Source organism: Echiichthys vipera, assembly GCF_963691815.1.
Source record: "Echiichthys vipera genome assembly, chromosome: 11".
NCBI classification, from domain to species: Eukaryota; Metazoa; Chordata; class Actinopteri; order Perciformes; family Trachinidae; genus Echiichthys; species Echiichthys vipera.
The window spans coordinates 30,810,736-30,828,022 of record NC_139836.1 but is presented as its reverse complement, the minus strand read 5'-3'; the positions used below and the strand labels follow the sequence as shown (position 1 = coordinate 30,828,022).

General features: G+C 45.6%; 1 protein-coding gene across 1 annotated transcript in view; it reads right to left on the bottom strand.

Moving 5' to 3' along the window:
* The window catches only part of prkg2l (protein kinase cGMP-dependent 2, like), a gene marked incomplete at both ends in the record, with an annotated part of 100,527 nt that overhangs the window by 28,769 nt on the left and 54,471 nt on the right, over nucleotides 1-17,287 (bottom strand). Inside the window, 4 exons of the mRNA XM_083922985.1 lie at nucleotides 6,184-6,273; nucleotides 7,212-7,348; nucleotides 8,304-8,451; nucleotides 16,051-16,149. Of these exons, the coding sequence (XP_083779111.1) occupies nucleotides 6,184-6,273; nucleotides 7,212-7,348; nucleotides 8,304-8,451; nucleotides 16,051-16,149 (474 nt within the window). The remainder of the gene's footprint in view (nucleotides 1-6,183; nucleotides 6,274-7,211; nucleotides 7,349-8,303; nucleotides 8,452-16,050; nucleotides 16,150-17,287) is intronic.

Sequence of the window (17,287 nt, the reverse complement as noted above, 5' to 3'; positions counted from 1 at the left end):
GGGGCATTAGTTTACCCAAATGGCATTACCAGATACTCGAAGTGGCTGAGTGGAGTATTAAAGGCGGTCTTCCACTCATCCCCCTCCTTAACTCTAACTAAATAATACGTGTTGCGGAGATCTAGTGTGGACAGTGGCACCATGCAGCGGCTCGGACAGGGGATACTTATTCTAAACAGTAATGTTGTTAAGGCAGCGGTAATCAATACAGGGGCGTAACGACTTGTCTTTGCTGCTCCAAGGGGGGAGGAAGAAGGACGAATGATCTCCGAATTAAGTGTGTCGTTAATAAAGGTTTCCATGGCCCCACGTTCGGGTCCTGACACGTTATAAAGCTGACTGGTAGGGAAAGTTGACCCGAGTAACAACTCAATGGGACAATCATAGGGATGGTGAGGTGGCAGGGATAACTCCTTAGTCTTAGTCAACACCTAGGTGAGGTCATGATAAACTGATGGCACGGAGGACAAATCTGGAGGTTCAGGCAACGAGGGTCTGGGGTCACTGGGGCACCTAGGAGGAGCTGAACGAAGGCAGGAAGAATGACAACTGCTGCTCTAACTCACAACTCTGCCTGTTACCCAGTCAATAACAGGGTTGTGAGTGATAAGCCTGGGGAGACCAAGAACAACAGGAGCATTAGCGGACGGCATAATGTGAAAAGCTATGGTCTTGCGACAGGGTCATGGGAATCTTCTCGGCACAGATCTGAGCTAGCTCCTCACCACTGAGACCATTAACCACCAATGGAGTATCTAGAGGAACAGTCGGGAACTGACTAGGACACACCAACTCGGAATCGATAATGTTAGTATCTGCCCCTGAGTCGATTAGAGCTTGAAGGGAGAAATCTCTGCCTTCACAGCTAAAAACAATGTCCAAATTTATTCGCTTACTGGGAATAGCAGGAACAACAGATCGATTCACCAGAACCCTGTCTGCGACTGGTGAGCCTGGGGGTTTAACCAAAGCGGACAGGTAGCCAACTGGTGGTTAGGAGGTCCGCAGTAAATTCTCTCTCGAAAACGCCCTTGAAGTTCTTCGGGGGTCAGACGGCTGCGGCCCAACTGCATGGGTTCTTCCTGGACCAGAGCAGAAGATTGGTTTACACGGTTGTAAGCAGGTACGCTAGTAACAGGGTCAAGGGAAACAGTGAGTGGGCCTGGCGTTACCAAAGGTGATGACAGCCTTTCACAGCGCCTTTCACGTAGACAGTTATCAATCTTGATGGCAAGGCCAATGAGCTCCTGAAGGTTAGCGGTCTCAGATATCCCCACTAAGCAGTCCTTTACCTCCTCGTTCAACCCTTTGAAAAATATGCGCTGTAGAGCCCTATCATTCCACCTTAATTCAGCTGCTAAGGTACGGAAATCAAGGTCAAGTAACAGGTTACTAGTATCACAATTAGAAACAGTGGTGGTCAAACACAAAAAGTATCTCGTTAGAGAATTGCTGAAAGGTTGCATGTTGTATGAGAGGGTTGTTCCAGAAAGCTGCTCCCCAGACTCGGGCCCTACCGGTTAGCAAACCTAGCACATAGGCTATCTTGGAACTATCACTGGCAAAGGTGAGGGGCTGCTGACCGAACACTAGGGAGCATTGAAATAAGAAATCTGCTCACGGGGCAGAAGGTTACTCACAGTGGTAGCGGGTGACTCAGCATTCACAGAGGTAGCAAGGAGAGGGCCAACCTGTCTATGCGAGAAACACAGGTGGACAGCTGGTTCAGACTCCCAAGGATTCCTAGCAGTGTCTGCAAATGCTGACCGAGCAGAATACCCTGAGAGGATACCGCTTGACGAACGCAAAAACCTGCAGGGTCGATTTCCTTATCTGCGGGGTCCATGTTATGGCCTGACCATTCTTTCACGAACGGTGCGGGAATAACACAATGGAACCGGACCCAAATGCAGACATGGACACAGGGAATGATACTAAACAAATATTTAATAACAAAAACAAAAAAGGGAAAGACACATTCAGGGAGAAACAGACAGAGGGAGACAAACTCACACAAAAGGAAGAGGGAAGAGACTGAAAGGACCTGGATCCTGACATCTAGTCCTTTACATATTTTATTTACATGCTCCTTTATACTTCTACTCCACTACAAATACGTGGAAATATTCTACTTTTTACTCCACTACATTTATCTGATTACTTCAGTTACTAGTTACTTTACAAGGCTGACAAGCACATATGAAACATTAGTTTATTTATCAAAAACTGGACTGACACAAATTAACGTAATATAAATGCAGAGTAGCAGGATTTTTCTGAAAATCAACTTATCCTCTTTACACACTGATATGGCTGCAGAGTAAAAACAGGCTTCACAGTGACAGAAAGAAACTGAAAGAGAAAGAGCTGGCGGTTTTCTGTGACAACCTTTCTTTTTATCACAGTAGAAAGAAACATTGTGGTAGTGATTTAACCACAGATTTCACCAGACAGAAACGATTGAGAACAACCAAGAGGATTCAGAAACCCACGAAGAAGAGCGCAGCGGGAGCGCGTGGCCGCGCGCCTACAGGGAGCGCATGTAGCAAGTCTCCCAGCGTGCCAGTATTTGATGGCTGAGACGGTAGCGCTGAGATGGATACGAGAGAGGACAGCGGTCATGAAGGCTTACGCTATGTTGCACCTCATAAACTGAACGGTAAACACGTGTACCGAACCATGACAAGCGTACCGAACGGGACAGATTTTTTTGATAAACCGTTCCACCCCTACCAGATACACTACTGACCTGGCCGGTACCAGGCAATTCAATTCAATTCAATTTTATTTATAGTGCCAAATCATAACAAAAGTTATCCCAGGACACTTTACAGAGTAGGTATAGATCACACTCTATGACTTATTTAGGATTTACATAGACCCAACTATTCCTCCATAGAGTACGGTAGCAACAAAACCCTTCCCTATAGCAGGCAGGAACGTCGGACAGACTCAGCTCTATGGAAGACAGCTGACATCAGACAAAATCAGCTTAAAAATAACAACATAGCTAAGGGCTCATAAGCCCTAGCTGTAAGTTTTGAGTGTGCTCTTAAATACGGGGACAGTGTTTGCCTCCCGAATAACTCTTGGGAGTTGGTTCCATAGGAGAGGAGCTTGGTAGCTGAAGACTCTGCCTCCCATTCTACTTTTGTAGACTCTAGGAATGACAAGTAGCCCTGCATTCTCAGAGCGCAACGATCTAGTCGGGTAATACGGTACTATAAGCTCTTTAAGATACGACGGAGCCTGGCTAATAAGTAAGCTTTATAGGTAAGGATTTTAAATTCTATTCTAGATTTTACAGGTAGCCAGTGCAAAGAAGCTAATACAGGAGAAATGTGTTCTCTTCTCTGTATAGAGAACACATTTCCACATCCAAGTATAATTGTATACATGGATGTCTTGCTGATGCAGGGGGATAAGTGCGGCATCCATGCACTTCGTAAATGTCCTTGGTGACAGGGACATACCGTAGGGAAGGAAATTGTACTCAAATACCTTTGACTAGAAAGAAAACCAGAGGAACGTTCTGTGATCATGACTGATGGGAATGTGAAAATAGGTATCGCCTACCCTCATGGCTTGAAACAATGCCATCAACCTCAGCGTCTGAAAGGTGAGCACCTTGAGTAGGTGGAATAAAAGCCCCCTCTCACTTCTTCCGGAGACAGGGGCCATATTGCTCCCTTCTCCAGTAAGGTAACTTTCCCTTACTTTCATCTCCATGAAGAAGCAAGGAGGCCAGATCCTAAACTCTAGGTGGTACCCCAACTACAGGGTATTAAGCACCCAGGGACATGATGTGCACAGAAACATTGAGGTGAGCAATGGAAAAAGCTGGTCTCAGGGGGGTACACCGTCAGAGAGCCACGGGAGGAGCTCTATCCTGAAAAGCGAGGACACACCTCTGGAGGTCCATGAGCTGCAGGTCTCGACTGTCTAGGCAGCTGCAACAACCATGTATGCTGCCTGACCTTCTGAGCTTCATCCAGTGCAGCCTCCGCTGCTTGCCCAAACCCCTCCCCAAGAATTATCTTGGCTAGCAGAGCAAAGGTTGGTCCTACTCCGGCTACACCATTAAGGCTATGCACTGAAGCATTACTTAGGGCACTAAGAGCGGACTGGGAGGCCACAGCTTCCCTCAGTCAAGCCTAAGAGCTCTGCACATGCCTAACCAAATCATGGTACACATGCAAAGGAGTTTGCCTGTCTTGGTCAAGTGCAGAGGCCCTTGGTGGAGATGGTGATGGAGGAATGCCAGCAGCCACTGCTGCTGTGAGACCAGGGCTCCAAGAGAAAGATCCAACTTGGGACCCTTGTTCTCGATTTGGTAGGCAGTGCCAACTTCAACATCTTCTTCACCAATGTCATACACGTTCAACTGCCCAGAGGAGCCACAGCCGGTGTCTTAAGTTTTGCCATTTTGTTTTATTATTTCTTGAAATGTTTTCCTTATTGCCGTTGAGTTTTATGATTTGTTGAAATTTTTTCCTATTTGCCGTGGTGTTTTATGACTTGCTGTTGCGTTTTTCTAAATGCTGTTGGAATTTGCACTTCAGGGCCACCGTAAGAGGAAATTGTTGTAACTACCTTTGCTGCCTTTTTAAACTACCAAAGCGATGGAAACGCTCAGTTATAAAGAATAACTAATTAGCTGGTGAAAAAAAACTCTCACCTTACTGCAGTCATGCAGAAGTGGATGTGTTACACACAGTAACATCACTGTTTTTAGTAGTTACAGTAGCAACAGACTGGAAAACTCACTATGTTCTTAAAAGATTAGATCTCTCAAAAACAATAGAAATGGTAAAGCCTGTGAATATTCTCATTTGACCAGGTCATTGTTATCCCCAAAGCAATTTCCGTCAAAAACAACTGGACTTGGTTATTTGTCTAGGATGACGTTTCACCTCCCATCCAAGAGGCTTCATCAGTTCGTGTATGCAACTGACCAGACTGGGACTGGTCGAACTAACTAGTGTGGAGATCCAGGTATTTGATGACCGATGATGTCACTGGAACACTTTGTGCTCCAAGTACCAACGACCATCGTTAGACTGACAGTCGTTGGTGGGAAGAAGGTTTTGAATTCGTTAGTGCTTTATTGAGTCTTAACGACAGTCGTTGGAGTCACAAGAGGCCCTTTGTGAACGAAGGGAAGGGATGAAAGGGCTGCATTGTAAATTGGAGATAAGTGGTGTCTCAGACTTGAACTTGCAATGGTTTCTCTACTTTTGGATAGGTGGCTTTTCTTTCTCCTCTTTCAAACCATCTGTCCTCTCTTGTTGTCATCAAATGAGTGGGCTTTCTCCTTGAGATATAAGTGGACAGCAGAGGCCAGGCCTGAGGAGTTAACTCGCCTGTGTTGAGCCATGCGTTTATGCAGTGGTTGTTTTGTTTCTCCAATGTAGAGATCTTTGCATTCCTTTTTGCATTGGACAGCATCACCTTTCATCCCTTCCCAGGAGATTTAACAATTTAACCTCAAAGAACAACTGTTCACAAAGGGCCTCTTGTGACTCCAACAACTGTCGTTAAGACTCAATAGAGCACTAACGAAGTCAAAACCTACTTCCCCCCAAGGACTGTCACTCTAACGACGGTCGTTGGCACTTGGAGCACAAAGGGTTCCAGTGACATCATCGGTCTTGTGAGAGGTTAAATACTTGGACCACCCCACCAGTTAGTTGGACCAGTCCCAGCCTGGTCAGTTACGTACACAAACTAATGAAGCCTCTTGGATGAGAGGGGAAACGTCTTCCTAGACAAATAACCAAGTCCAGTTGCTTTTGACAGTAATTGCTTTGGGGATAGAAATGGTAAGTAATCACTATATGTACAATTTATGTTGTTTATAGGAGAACTATCCCTTTAAAGGGATACTTTACCCATGTTAATCCAGGTCTGTGTCATGTGTCAATGTGGGCATCGTATTCAGTATTCACTGTGTTTGGCCTGTCGCATTGAAACACATTGGATTTCGAATCTCCAATGCTTTTCCTCAGGGACTTCCTCCAGATAGACAGGCCAAACACCATTCATCTGAACACAGTGCCCACATTTACATGAAACAGACCTCGATTAAAAACAATTAATATATCTCTTTAATTTTCTGTTTAAGTATCAATGTCAGTAAGTTTTTATTTGTTTTTTGAAAGTAGCAAAAGGACCTACACTCACATATCACGCAGCACAGTCCACAGCTCTCCACCAAGACATGCCTCCAGCAGCATGTAGACATACTTATTATCCCGAAATGTTCGGAAAAACCTGAAATACATGCACAGATAGACAGGGCACTCTTTGTGAACTACTGCTAGCTAGTTTCAATAACAAAAAAAACATTTAGAAAGTAAACCTATATAAGGACCTGGCAACATAAATAATGACAGTCCCTGCTAATGCTGAACACTAGTGGTGTACGTCTAGTAGAATTGGCATTCATGTTTGTATTGGCATTCAACATTATCATAAACATTTAGTTTGAATTTTAGGATTTAATTTAATACTGAGACCCCATAAAAAAAAGAAATAATAAGATGAAGGTGAGTGGTAGGAGGAGTGTTATTAGTGAAGCTTGAGAGTGAACGTCACACTTTGGTTAAGCCCCTGAATGTTCTGAATTGTCCAGGTCATCATTTTCCCCAAAGCTATTTCATTCAAAAGAAACTGGACTTGGTTATTTGTCTAGGAAGACTTTTCACCTCTCAACCAAGAGGCTTCCTCAGTTCATGTACGCAACGTTCATGTTCAGTTCATGTTGCGACATGAGGTGAAACGTCTTCCTTGACAAATAACCAAGTCCAGTTGCTTTTGACTGAAATTGCTTTGGGGAACACACTTTCGTTGAACTTTTCCCTTTCAAGGACAGTCAAAGGACTGCTTGCACAACGCTTTTGTTCTTTGAAGTCATAGTCCAGATAAATCTCAGAGCAGTGGTGGGATCTGGGTCAGCAGCATTCTCCCAGAGGGTTCCTTAGCAACAACAGAGAGAAACCAACACACTGACCAGCCCCCATTTGATCTTCTCCTTAAGGAATATGCGAGGCTTGTGGGAGATTGAACCTTTGGTTAACTAACACATTCTCTAGACTGTTCTGTTCTACATGCTTTCACAAGCTCATATAACACAAAAACAACTAATTATAACACCTTGGTTTTCATGAAACAAAGAACCCTAAATGCGTAATGATGTGTGTGGATCACACCTGATAATAAACACTGAGTTGGTTTTCTGAAGGATGTTTTTCTCAGAGTAGATGTGCTCCTGCTGTCTGGTATTCACAATGTGCTTCTTCTTAATGCACTTGAGAGCAAATGTGGTGTCATCGTCCTTCAGCTTTACCTGAGAAACAGCAGATAGGAGCTCATGAGCAAAGCTCACTAAAAGAGTTGTCAGTGCAATTTGACGTGTGTTTGGATCATAGTTTTGATACATTGGTATGCATTCTTTCATTTATCAACAAATGTTTGTTTTATAGACGTGCCTTAGAATTGATTTGAAAGCTTGCCTGAACCTGAGTGTTCATGATATCTTCAATTACCTAAGTGTTCATGATACCGTGATCAATTAAGATTGATCACAGTGACATGGTGGCTGAATATTGCTTATCTAGGACATGGATACATATTTGTAAGTGTTCTCTTTAAAAACCAAATCCCTCAGTAATAGGCTAACTGCCAGCAGCATCATTTAGCCTGGTAAAATCTGTGAAAGCCTTGGTTAACCCACAACACAACAGCTTTTCAGCATCTTCCTGTTTATTTCCCCCAGTAAGGCCTTGGTGATGCTGGTGATGCCGTCGAGATGCAGCTTGGGCCCTTTTAACAGAAGGGAAACATAGTTCGGCAAGGAACACATTTCCACGCAACACCTACAGCTTGGACATAAAGGCCTTCTGTCAGAATCTGATTAGGAAATGGCAGTAGATAAAATCAGAGATCAGCATTTATGTATTCATTTATGGTTTAATTGTTGGTGTCTATGAAGGATGTGGGATTGGTTTCCCCAAGAAAGAGGCGCGGTCATGAGTGCCTCCTCTGGATGATCATATCCACTGTCCAAACCTTTATTTTTGCTATACATTTCTCAGCATACATATGTTTTGTCCCTTTGCTGCATTGGTAATATTTTTGATTAAATAATAAAACAACAAAAAGAGTGAAAAAGTGAATTACCCCTTACGGGAGTAAAGGCATGCTTTAAACAAAATCCATGTAAATCAATTCCAGAATAAAGTGTGGCTGGCTAATGACAATTGATACAGTCGTAGGGGCATTATAGTGTCAATGCAGATTACCAGCTCCACTCGTCCAAATCCTCCCATGCCCAGTGTAGCTATGACCTCGAGCTCCTGGAAAGGCTGGTGATGAGGCAGGAGAGCAACCTTCTCCCTCAGCCTCCTCAACTCCTGGGCCTCTGAAGAGTCAATCTCAGGGGAGTGAGGCCTGAGAGACGAATACAATGGGACAATTACATTTTTGTAAACCCATAGACTAGTCTAACTCACCAGCTGTAGACTGCTGGTATACATCCTAGGTTATGTTAGGTTAGGGGGATAATCTTCTTTTAAAATGAGTTTTCCTCCAGTCTAACACACTGTATCTGTAACTGTATCCCATCTGTATCTGCGGCCAGATGGGAGTAGAGTGAAGTATGGGTTCAGGGGGTGATCCGGGCTGCTGACTAGCACACGTGCCAGCTGATTCAAGATTCAAGATTCAAGAAGCTTTATTTATCCAGAGGGAAATTATTTTGCAACAGTTTCAATACAAAGGTGGAAAAGGATCAGAGTAACAATAAGCATAAACATAAATCTAACATCAGATAAATCAAGCAATGAACTAAGTGTGACAGAGTGCAACAGACATCGTGGTTAAGCGTAGGTATATACAATATACAACAATACGCAGCGTGCAGTTTAGCAGCAGATTGAAATGAAATAAGTACAAACTAATAAGTGAGAAGGAGCGATAAGTTATAAGTGTTAAAAATGTAGCAGCATTTCCTACAGAACTAAGTGACAGTATGGCACAGTGGAGTGTAGCAGCATTTCGTACTGAAGTAAGTTACAGTAAGTTACAGTAAACCACAGTGAAATGTAGCAGCATGTCCTAAGCACAGTAAATGTAGCAGCAGATAGTTACAGTACCATTAATAAATAAATAAAGTGATGTAGTGGTGATATAAAGAGACAGTATAAAGTGGAGCAGCAGTAAGTTACAGTACCACAAAAATAAGTGATGTAGTAGTGGTATAAAGTGACAATGTAGTAAAGCAGCATTTCTTAATGAACTAAGTGACAGTACAACTGAATAAAGTGGTGCAGTGATGATATAAAGTGACAAAGTGACATTTTCAGGAGACAGTGTCTCCACTGTTCCTTACCTGACCAGGGGGAGATGAATTATAAAGTTTGATGGCCGCCGAAAGAAAAGACTTCCTCCGGCGTTCAGTATTACACCGGGGGAGAATGAGTCTGTGGCTGAAGGTGCTTCTGCTGGAGGTCAGCAGCTGGTGGAGAGGGTGAGAGTTGTTGTCCAGGATGCTGTGCAGTTTAGACAGCATCCGCCTCTCAGACACCGCCACCAAAGAGTCCAGTTTGACCCCCAGGACGGAGCCAGCCTTCCTGATGATCTTACTGATCCTCTTTGCGTCTGCTGCCCTCAGTCTGCTGCCCCAGCACACAACAGCAAAGAAGATGGCACTGGCTACCACTGACTGGTAGAACATCCGCAGCATGGTGTTACATACATTGAATGACCGGAGCCTCCTCAGGAAATAGAGACGACTCTGGCCCTTCTTGTAGACAGCCTCAGTGTTCTTGGACCAGTCCAGTTTGTTGTCCAGGTATACTCCAAGGTATTTGTAATCCTGGACAACATCCACAGTCACGCCGTTGATGGAGATGGGTGTGGGGGCAGATTTACTCCTGCGGAAATCCACCACTAGCTCCTTAGTCTTGGTGGCGTTTAGAATCAGGTGATTAGCTGCACACCAGTCGACGAAGGAGTCCACAACACCCCTGTATTCCTCCTCCTTTCCCTCACTGACACAGCCAACAATTGCAGAATCGTCAGCAAACTTCTGCAGGTGGCAGGACTCAGAGAGGAACTGAAAGTCTGAGGTGTACAGGGTGAACAGAAATGGGGAAAGAACAGTTCCCTGTGGAGCTCCAGTGCTGCTGACCACAGTGTCAGACACTCCGTCCTGCAGTCTGACATACTGTGGTCGACCCGTCAAGTAATCCGTAATCCAGGAAACCAGGGGAAGGTCCACCTGCATCGCCGTCAGCTTACGTCCCAGCAGAGCAGGCCGGATGGTATTGAACGCACTGGAGAAGTCCATGAACAAGATTCTCACAGTGGTTCCCGCTCTGTCAAGGTTGGTGCAGGCACGGTTGAGCAGGAAGATGATAGCGTCCTCCACACCTAGACTTGGCTGGTAGGCAAACTGTAGAGGGTCCAGTGATGAGCTGACCAAGGGCCGAAGAAGTGAAAGAACCAGCCTCTCCAGGGACTTCATCAGGTGCGACGTCAGCGCCACCGGTCTGTAGTCTTCGGAGGCGCTGGGACGCACCTTCTTTTGTACTGGTACCAGGCAGGATGTCTTCCACAGAACAGGGACCTTCTCAAGACTCAGGCTGAGGTTGTAGATTTACCGCAGTACTCCACACAGCTGGGTCGACCATGCTTTGAGGACCCTCGGGCTGACACCGTCAGGACCTGCTGCCTTGCCTGGGCAGATTCTGCACAACTCCTTCCTCACCTGCTCAGCGGTGAAGGTCTGTCTGCTCTGTGTGTTGGTGGGGGTTGAGAGAGGTGATGGCGGGGGGGGAGGGGACAGGTAGGGCAAAACCAGGAAGGAATTGAGGGGGAGGGGGGGTGTCAGCAGGACTGGAGGTTTGGAGGTGGTTGGTTGTGGAGGAGCCGCGGGGGGGCGGGGGGTGGTCCAGATTCATCAACAGATTCATCAAATCTGTTGAAGAACAGATTCAGCTCATTGGCACGTTCAGTACCACCTCCCACTGTCTGGCTACCAGATGGTTTGTAGCCAGTGATGCTCCCCATGCCGCTCCACATGTCCTTTAAATTGTTCTGCTGGAGTTTGTGCTCCAGCTTCCTCCTGTAGGTGTCTTTGCCCTGTTGAATCCTCTCCTTCAGCTCCCTCTGGACCTGCCTCAACCGCTCTCTGTCCCCTTCTCTGAAGGCCCTCTTCTTCACATTCAGCAGGACCTTGATGTCTCTGGTGACCCACGGCTTGTTATTTGGGAAACAGCGTACAGTCACTGTAGGAACAACGCTGTCCACACAGAAATTGATGTACTCTGTTATGCAGTCCGTGAGATCATCAAGGTCCTCCCCAGGTGAATTACAGAGCAAATCCCAGTCTGTGAGTTCAAAGCAACCCTGTTAAGCTTCGTCAGTCTCCTGTGACCATCTCCTCACAGTCCTGGTGGTCACAGGAAGCCGCTGGACTTGGGGCTGATACAGGGGCTGCAGGTGGATGAGGTTGTTGTCTGATCTTCCAAGAGGAGGAAGGGCAGTGGAGCTGTAAGCCTCCTTAACATTAGCATACAGCAGGTCCAGTGTCTTGTTTTCCCTGGTGGGACAGTCCACAAACTGCTTGAAAGTGGGCAGTGTTGCAGCCAGAGTGATGTGGTTGAAGTCCCCAGATATTGCAATGAATGCGTCTTGGTGCCGTGTCTGAAGTCCCGCGACGACGGTGTGGATGATGTCACATGCGCGCGCCGCGTTTGCAGTCGGAGGAATGTCATGACACCACTTGTTGTTAATAAGAATAGCAAGTCCCCCACCTTTCCTCTTGCCACTCTTACGGTGACTCCTGTCCGCCCGAACAGTCTGAAAGCCGTCCACAGTTACGTTAGAGTCTGGGATGTCCTCGTGTAGCCACATCTCCGTGAAACACAGCACACTGCTCACACGATACATCCACTGAGTCTCCACCAGCCCGCCAGCTCGTCCATCTTGTTAGCCAGCGACCTCACGTTCCCCATGGTAATGGAAGGGAGAGATGGTTTGTATCTCCTCTTCTTTTCCCGTTGTTTACGTCCAGCCTTACATCCCCTGTACTTTCTCCTCAGTTCTGTGGGGATTTCAGGCCTCTCCCGCATTAGCGCCGTTGGTGCTAGCGACAACAGCTGTTCACAGGTGTAAACAATGGAGCCGCCGCATTGTTGTGTCCAGACGGAGACGCGGTCGGCAAAAATAGTCCCAAGAATGAGACAAACGGACAAAAAACACGTAAGAAAGTTCACGAACATAGTTGGCGAAGGTTAGCAGGACGACTTACAGGAAAAAGCACTAATAAAAAGACAGTAAAATAAGATAAAATAGCAAAAAAGTGCGGAAAGGAGAGAGAGCAACTGTTGCTGGCTGCCGCTTTACACAGCGCCGGAACCGGAAGCCTGATAGCCAGGTCATTTGTTTCTGTGAGGCTGGGGATGGGGAGATTGATAATCTTAGCTGCTGTTTGTGAGATTTAAAGGAGTCTCTTTCTACTGGTGACAGTGAGCAGGGTGAAGAACAGTATGTGAGGAGAGGTTGGCTGATGCTTTTGTGGAGGAGTAGGAGTAGGTGGGGGGCCACAGACAGTGATTTCAGTTTGCGTATGATGTAGAGTCTTTACTATGCATGTTTGTGTGTGGTGATGACATGTTCGTTAAAGTTGAGTTTGTTGTCTATGGTGAGTCCTAGGTATTTGAAATTACTGACCTGTTCAACTGGTTGTCCTTTGATGGATGTGTGACTGAGTGTAGGGGTGTCTTGGATGTGTGTATGACTATTTCCTTTGTTTTGTTGATGTTTACCTGGAGGTAGTTGTCTGTGCACCACTGTGAAAACTGTGTTATTGGCTGTTGGTATGCTGTAATGGAATTGTTATCACTTAGAAGACCTACTATGGCTGTGTCGTCTGCATATTTGTAATATGTGGTAATGGGTGATCGGTTGCTACAGTCATTTGTGTAGAGAGTGTACAGAAACGGACTGAGAACGCAGCCTTGGGGGGCTCCGGTGTTGGTGATGAGAGGTTGATGATGTTGCTGTGCCTACTCTCACTGCCTGTGGTATGCTGCTGGATTGTGTTGAATGCTGAGCTGAAGTTGACGAACAGGATTGATACAAAGTTGTTTGGTGTCTGGAGATGGTGAAGGAGGGAGTGGAGGAGACATGCCACTGCATCCTCTGTCCGCCGTTTCGGCCTGTATGCAAATTGATGAGGGTCCACTTGTGGTCTGACGGATGCCAGGATGACGTGAAGCATTATCTTTTCCATGCACTTCATGATTATGGGTGTGAGTGCAACAGGACAGAAGTGGTTTGGCTCTGATGGACGGGGTTTTTTGGGTATTGGTGCAATGGTTGATGTTTTTCAGAGAGTTGGAACTTTAGCTGTTCTGTAGGATTCCCAGAAGATGGAGTGGAAGACTGGGGAGAGCTCCATGGTACAGAGCTTTTAGCTTTTAGCCGGGATGCCATCTGGCCCCGGTGCCTTTCAAATTTTGCACCTGGCCAGCTGCTGCTGTACATTTTCCTGACTGAAGGGTAGGTACTGGGGTTCTTCCAGGGGGAGCGAACTGAGTAGCTCCTCACAGGAGGCGGTGTGATCCTGGGTGTCGAACCTGTTAAAGAAACTGTTCAGGGAGTTGGCAAAGTGTAGTGGGTCTGCATTTGTGAGATTGTCCTGTCAATATTTTTACTCTCTGGAAGGCCTGTTTTGTCTTCATGTTCCTAAACTCTTGCTCTAGTCTGTCTCTGTACTGGCTTTAATAATGTCATCTTTTGTCTGTCCGTTGAGCACCTTGAGTGTGGCCTAGTCCTTTTGCTTGAATGCAATCTGTTTTTCCTTTATGGAGTGTTTGATGTTGGGGTTGATCCAGGGTTTGGATTTTGGATATTTTGTGACAGTTTTAACAGGGATGGTGCTGTGAATGCAGAAATTGATGTAGTCTGTGATTTGTGTCACTTTTTCATCCAGACTGCCCTGTAAATGCCCCAGTCTATGCAGGCAAGAGAGCTCTGTAATTGTGTCATGGCATCCTCCGACCACTGGGTGGCGCTGTAAGTTCTTGGTTTGATGTGTTTCAGTTCCGGTTTGTACTGCGGAAGACGGTGAATGACGTTGTCATCAGATGAGCCGAGTGACGGGTGAAAGCGTGCGCTGAAGGCATTTGGAATATTGCTGTAGCACAAGTCTTGGATGTTTTCCTTCCTTGTGGGCACGTCCACGTATTGGTGGAAAAAAGGCATGACATCGCTGAGTCCACAGTTGTTGAAATCACCCAGAATAAACGCTGGAGCCTCAGGGTAGGTAGCTAGCATGGTGTTGGTGTTCTCGGCTACTAGCCCTGCTGCTGCCTTAGCGTTAGCACTGGGTGGGATGTAAACACAGCTGATTATCAACGTGGGGAATTTCCTCAGGAGATAAATGGGATGCAAGGTCACCGTCAGCATCTCCACGTCTGGTTTGCAGACCCTTTTGTGGATCTTGATCCACCACCTCTCTCGTTACCGGATTGACGGGTCCTGTCAGCTCTTATGATGGAAAGGTGATCAAGGATGACCTTGGTCCCTGGAACTTCATCGTCAAGCCAGGTTTCTGTGAGGGCGATGATGCAGGCAACCTTGTAGGCTCTTTTCACCAAAGACTTTCAATAGTATGATGGAGGGAAGAGGAGGCCTGAAGGGACACCTCCAGAGTCTGGTTCGCACACCTCCTCATCTGCCTCTAACTCTTGGTTTGATCTCCGGTGGAAGTGCAACTGGTGGTCTTTGGTTGCAGTCGACGTAGGCCCGGAGATGTAGGAGATACGTCCGGCTGTAGGTTAGTGATCCCTGGTTGCCGGCTAGTAGCACTAACGCCGGGTTGTTGTTGGGTATCCATAGAAAAACGAATTTGATGGCAAGTATTTTTCGTATATCCGGCATTGTAGACATTGCACAGACAAACAATGTGACTAGACATGGTTGATACGTAGACCAGACTTCACGATATGTGGATGAGACACTATACAAACAGACCTACAACAGACAGATGTGACGCCACCATAAACACTGACTGACTGTGTGTCGTCGCAGCAGAGCTGGCATTCTCCTCCTCCTCTTCTGTGATCTATTTTACAAGGGCACCATAGTTGCATCTGGCGCTTAGGGCTGCCTAAGACATTTGTGATTGCTCAAAAGAAATAGAATAGAAATAGAAAGAAACCCAGAACGTTTTGGCATTTACTAGTGTCGGAGCCATTTAGAATTTTTTTTTTGTTTACCTACTTATAAAGTCACTTTGTTTGAGTTATGGTTGAAATTATGAATTATAAAATTAATAGGATTTGTACCTAAATTGGATTTGGATTATTATATTTTTGTAGGGATATTCTTAACTCTGTTTCATCTGGAAATAGGAGTGTCGGTCCACGTCACGCTCTGTCCTAGTTAATGCCCTTTTAAAGGAGGCAGAGTAATTTTGCTCGGTATAGGAAGGACACAGGGCAAACAGTTTCCTGATGGTATTTACTGCATTTATTTTAGCGAATTATTCATATCATTCAGTAATTTTTGATAACATTACGCTGTCATCTTGGTTATGTAAATAGTGACATTTTTTATTTGTTTTTTGTTTTCTTTGTACTTGGAAAGTCCACCAGAGATTATTGCTTTTTAAAATAAATATCAAACATCAAGACAACACTCTCTCTGCGTGCTTTAAAGAAAATGTGTGTCAGACAACCTGTGCCTGAAATTGAATAGCCTAACACTATTTACAGGATTTGCCGTTTCAACAAGTTAACTTATGCAGGACGACCTTTCTCAAGAGCTGTAGAAACAGAGCTGGCTGTACGAGACTAGGCCTAATCATTTGCAAATTAAACTTCAAATCAGTTTGCCAGTTCACCAGAAAAACTGTTCATGCAGTAATTTATTTATGGCATGTAATAATTTACCACCATTGTCACTTTACAAGGAGGCTTAATTAACATAAATACAGCTGCACACGTATGTTGTGTCATTCTGTCATTGTGCACTTACAGGGCATTTCTCCTCTCATCACTCCTGGAAAGCTCTTTCACATATTCCTTCAGGTAAGCCTGTAGTTCCTCAAAAGTCCCCACCATTTGGTTGAAATTGCTGGAGAGGAGAAGGCAGGGGTCGAAGACATGAACAACTTGAAAAATTTTTACTGGCACTATTGTAAACCATTCAGTATACTCCCTGTGGTGAGAGAGAAACTTGAACGTATTTTCTGTAAAAAAAATGACTACTTACAAAAGCACAGTATGCTTATAGACCAGGGCAGTGTACTCTACTCTAAATTGCTTCATTACACGTGGCTCATCAATCGTTAACACATACAAATGACACAAAACCACTCTGGGCTCTTGGATTTTACTTCAGCGTTTGATGTCATTGACCACAGTGTTCTTACTGCCAGGCTAATTGTCAACAATTTCTACCCTGAGTGGCAAATTCACAAAGAATGGATTGTGGCTGCTTATCCACTTTATCCTCCAGCACCTGGACTCCCTGGGATCCTACGTCAGGATCCTGTTTGTGGACTTCAGCTCTGCATTTAACACAATCGTCCCGGCACTCCTTCAGGACAGGTTTTATAAACTCAACGTGCCAGCTTCCACCTGCCAGTGGATTATAGACTTCCTGACAGACAGGACGCAGCACATGAGGCAGGGAAAGCACACCTCGGACACCAGGACGAGGCTGCGTTCTTTCTCCCCTGCTCTTCTCCCTGTACACTAACAACTGCACCTCCAGTCACCGGTCTGTCAAAGTACTGAAGTTTGCAGACAACACCATCCTCCTTGGACTCATCTCTTGTGGGGATGAGTCTGCCTACTGGTGAGAGACCACCTGGTGACCTCGTGCAGGGAGAACAACTTTGAGCTCAATGCTTCCAAAAGAGTTGAGATGATAGTATACTTCAGGAAGAGCTCAGCCCCACCCTCCCCTATCATCCTGTGTGACTCCCCAGTGGACACTGCTTCCTGGGCACCATCATCTCCCAGGACCTCAGGTGAGCTCATCAAGAAGGCACATCAGAGGACATACTTCTTTAGTTTAGTTTCTTAAGTTTAACCTACCACAAACAATGCTGGTCCACTTCTACACTGCCATCATTGAGTCCATCCTCACCTGCTCCAACACTGTCTGGTATGCTGCTGCCTCTGCCAAGGACAGGTGCAGACTGAAGCGTATCATTCGCTCTGCATAAAGGGTGATCGGCTGTAACTTCCCTTCTCTTTAGGATCTT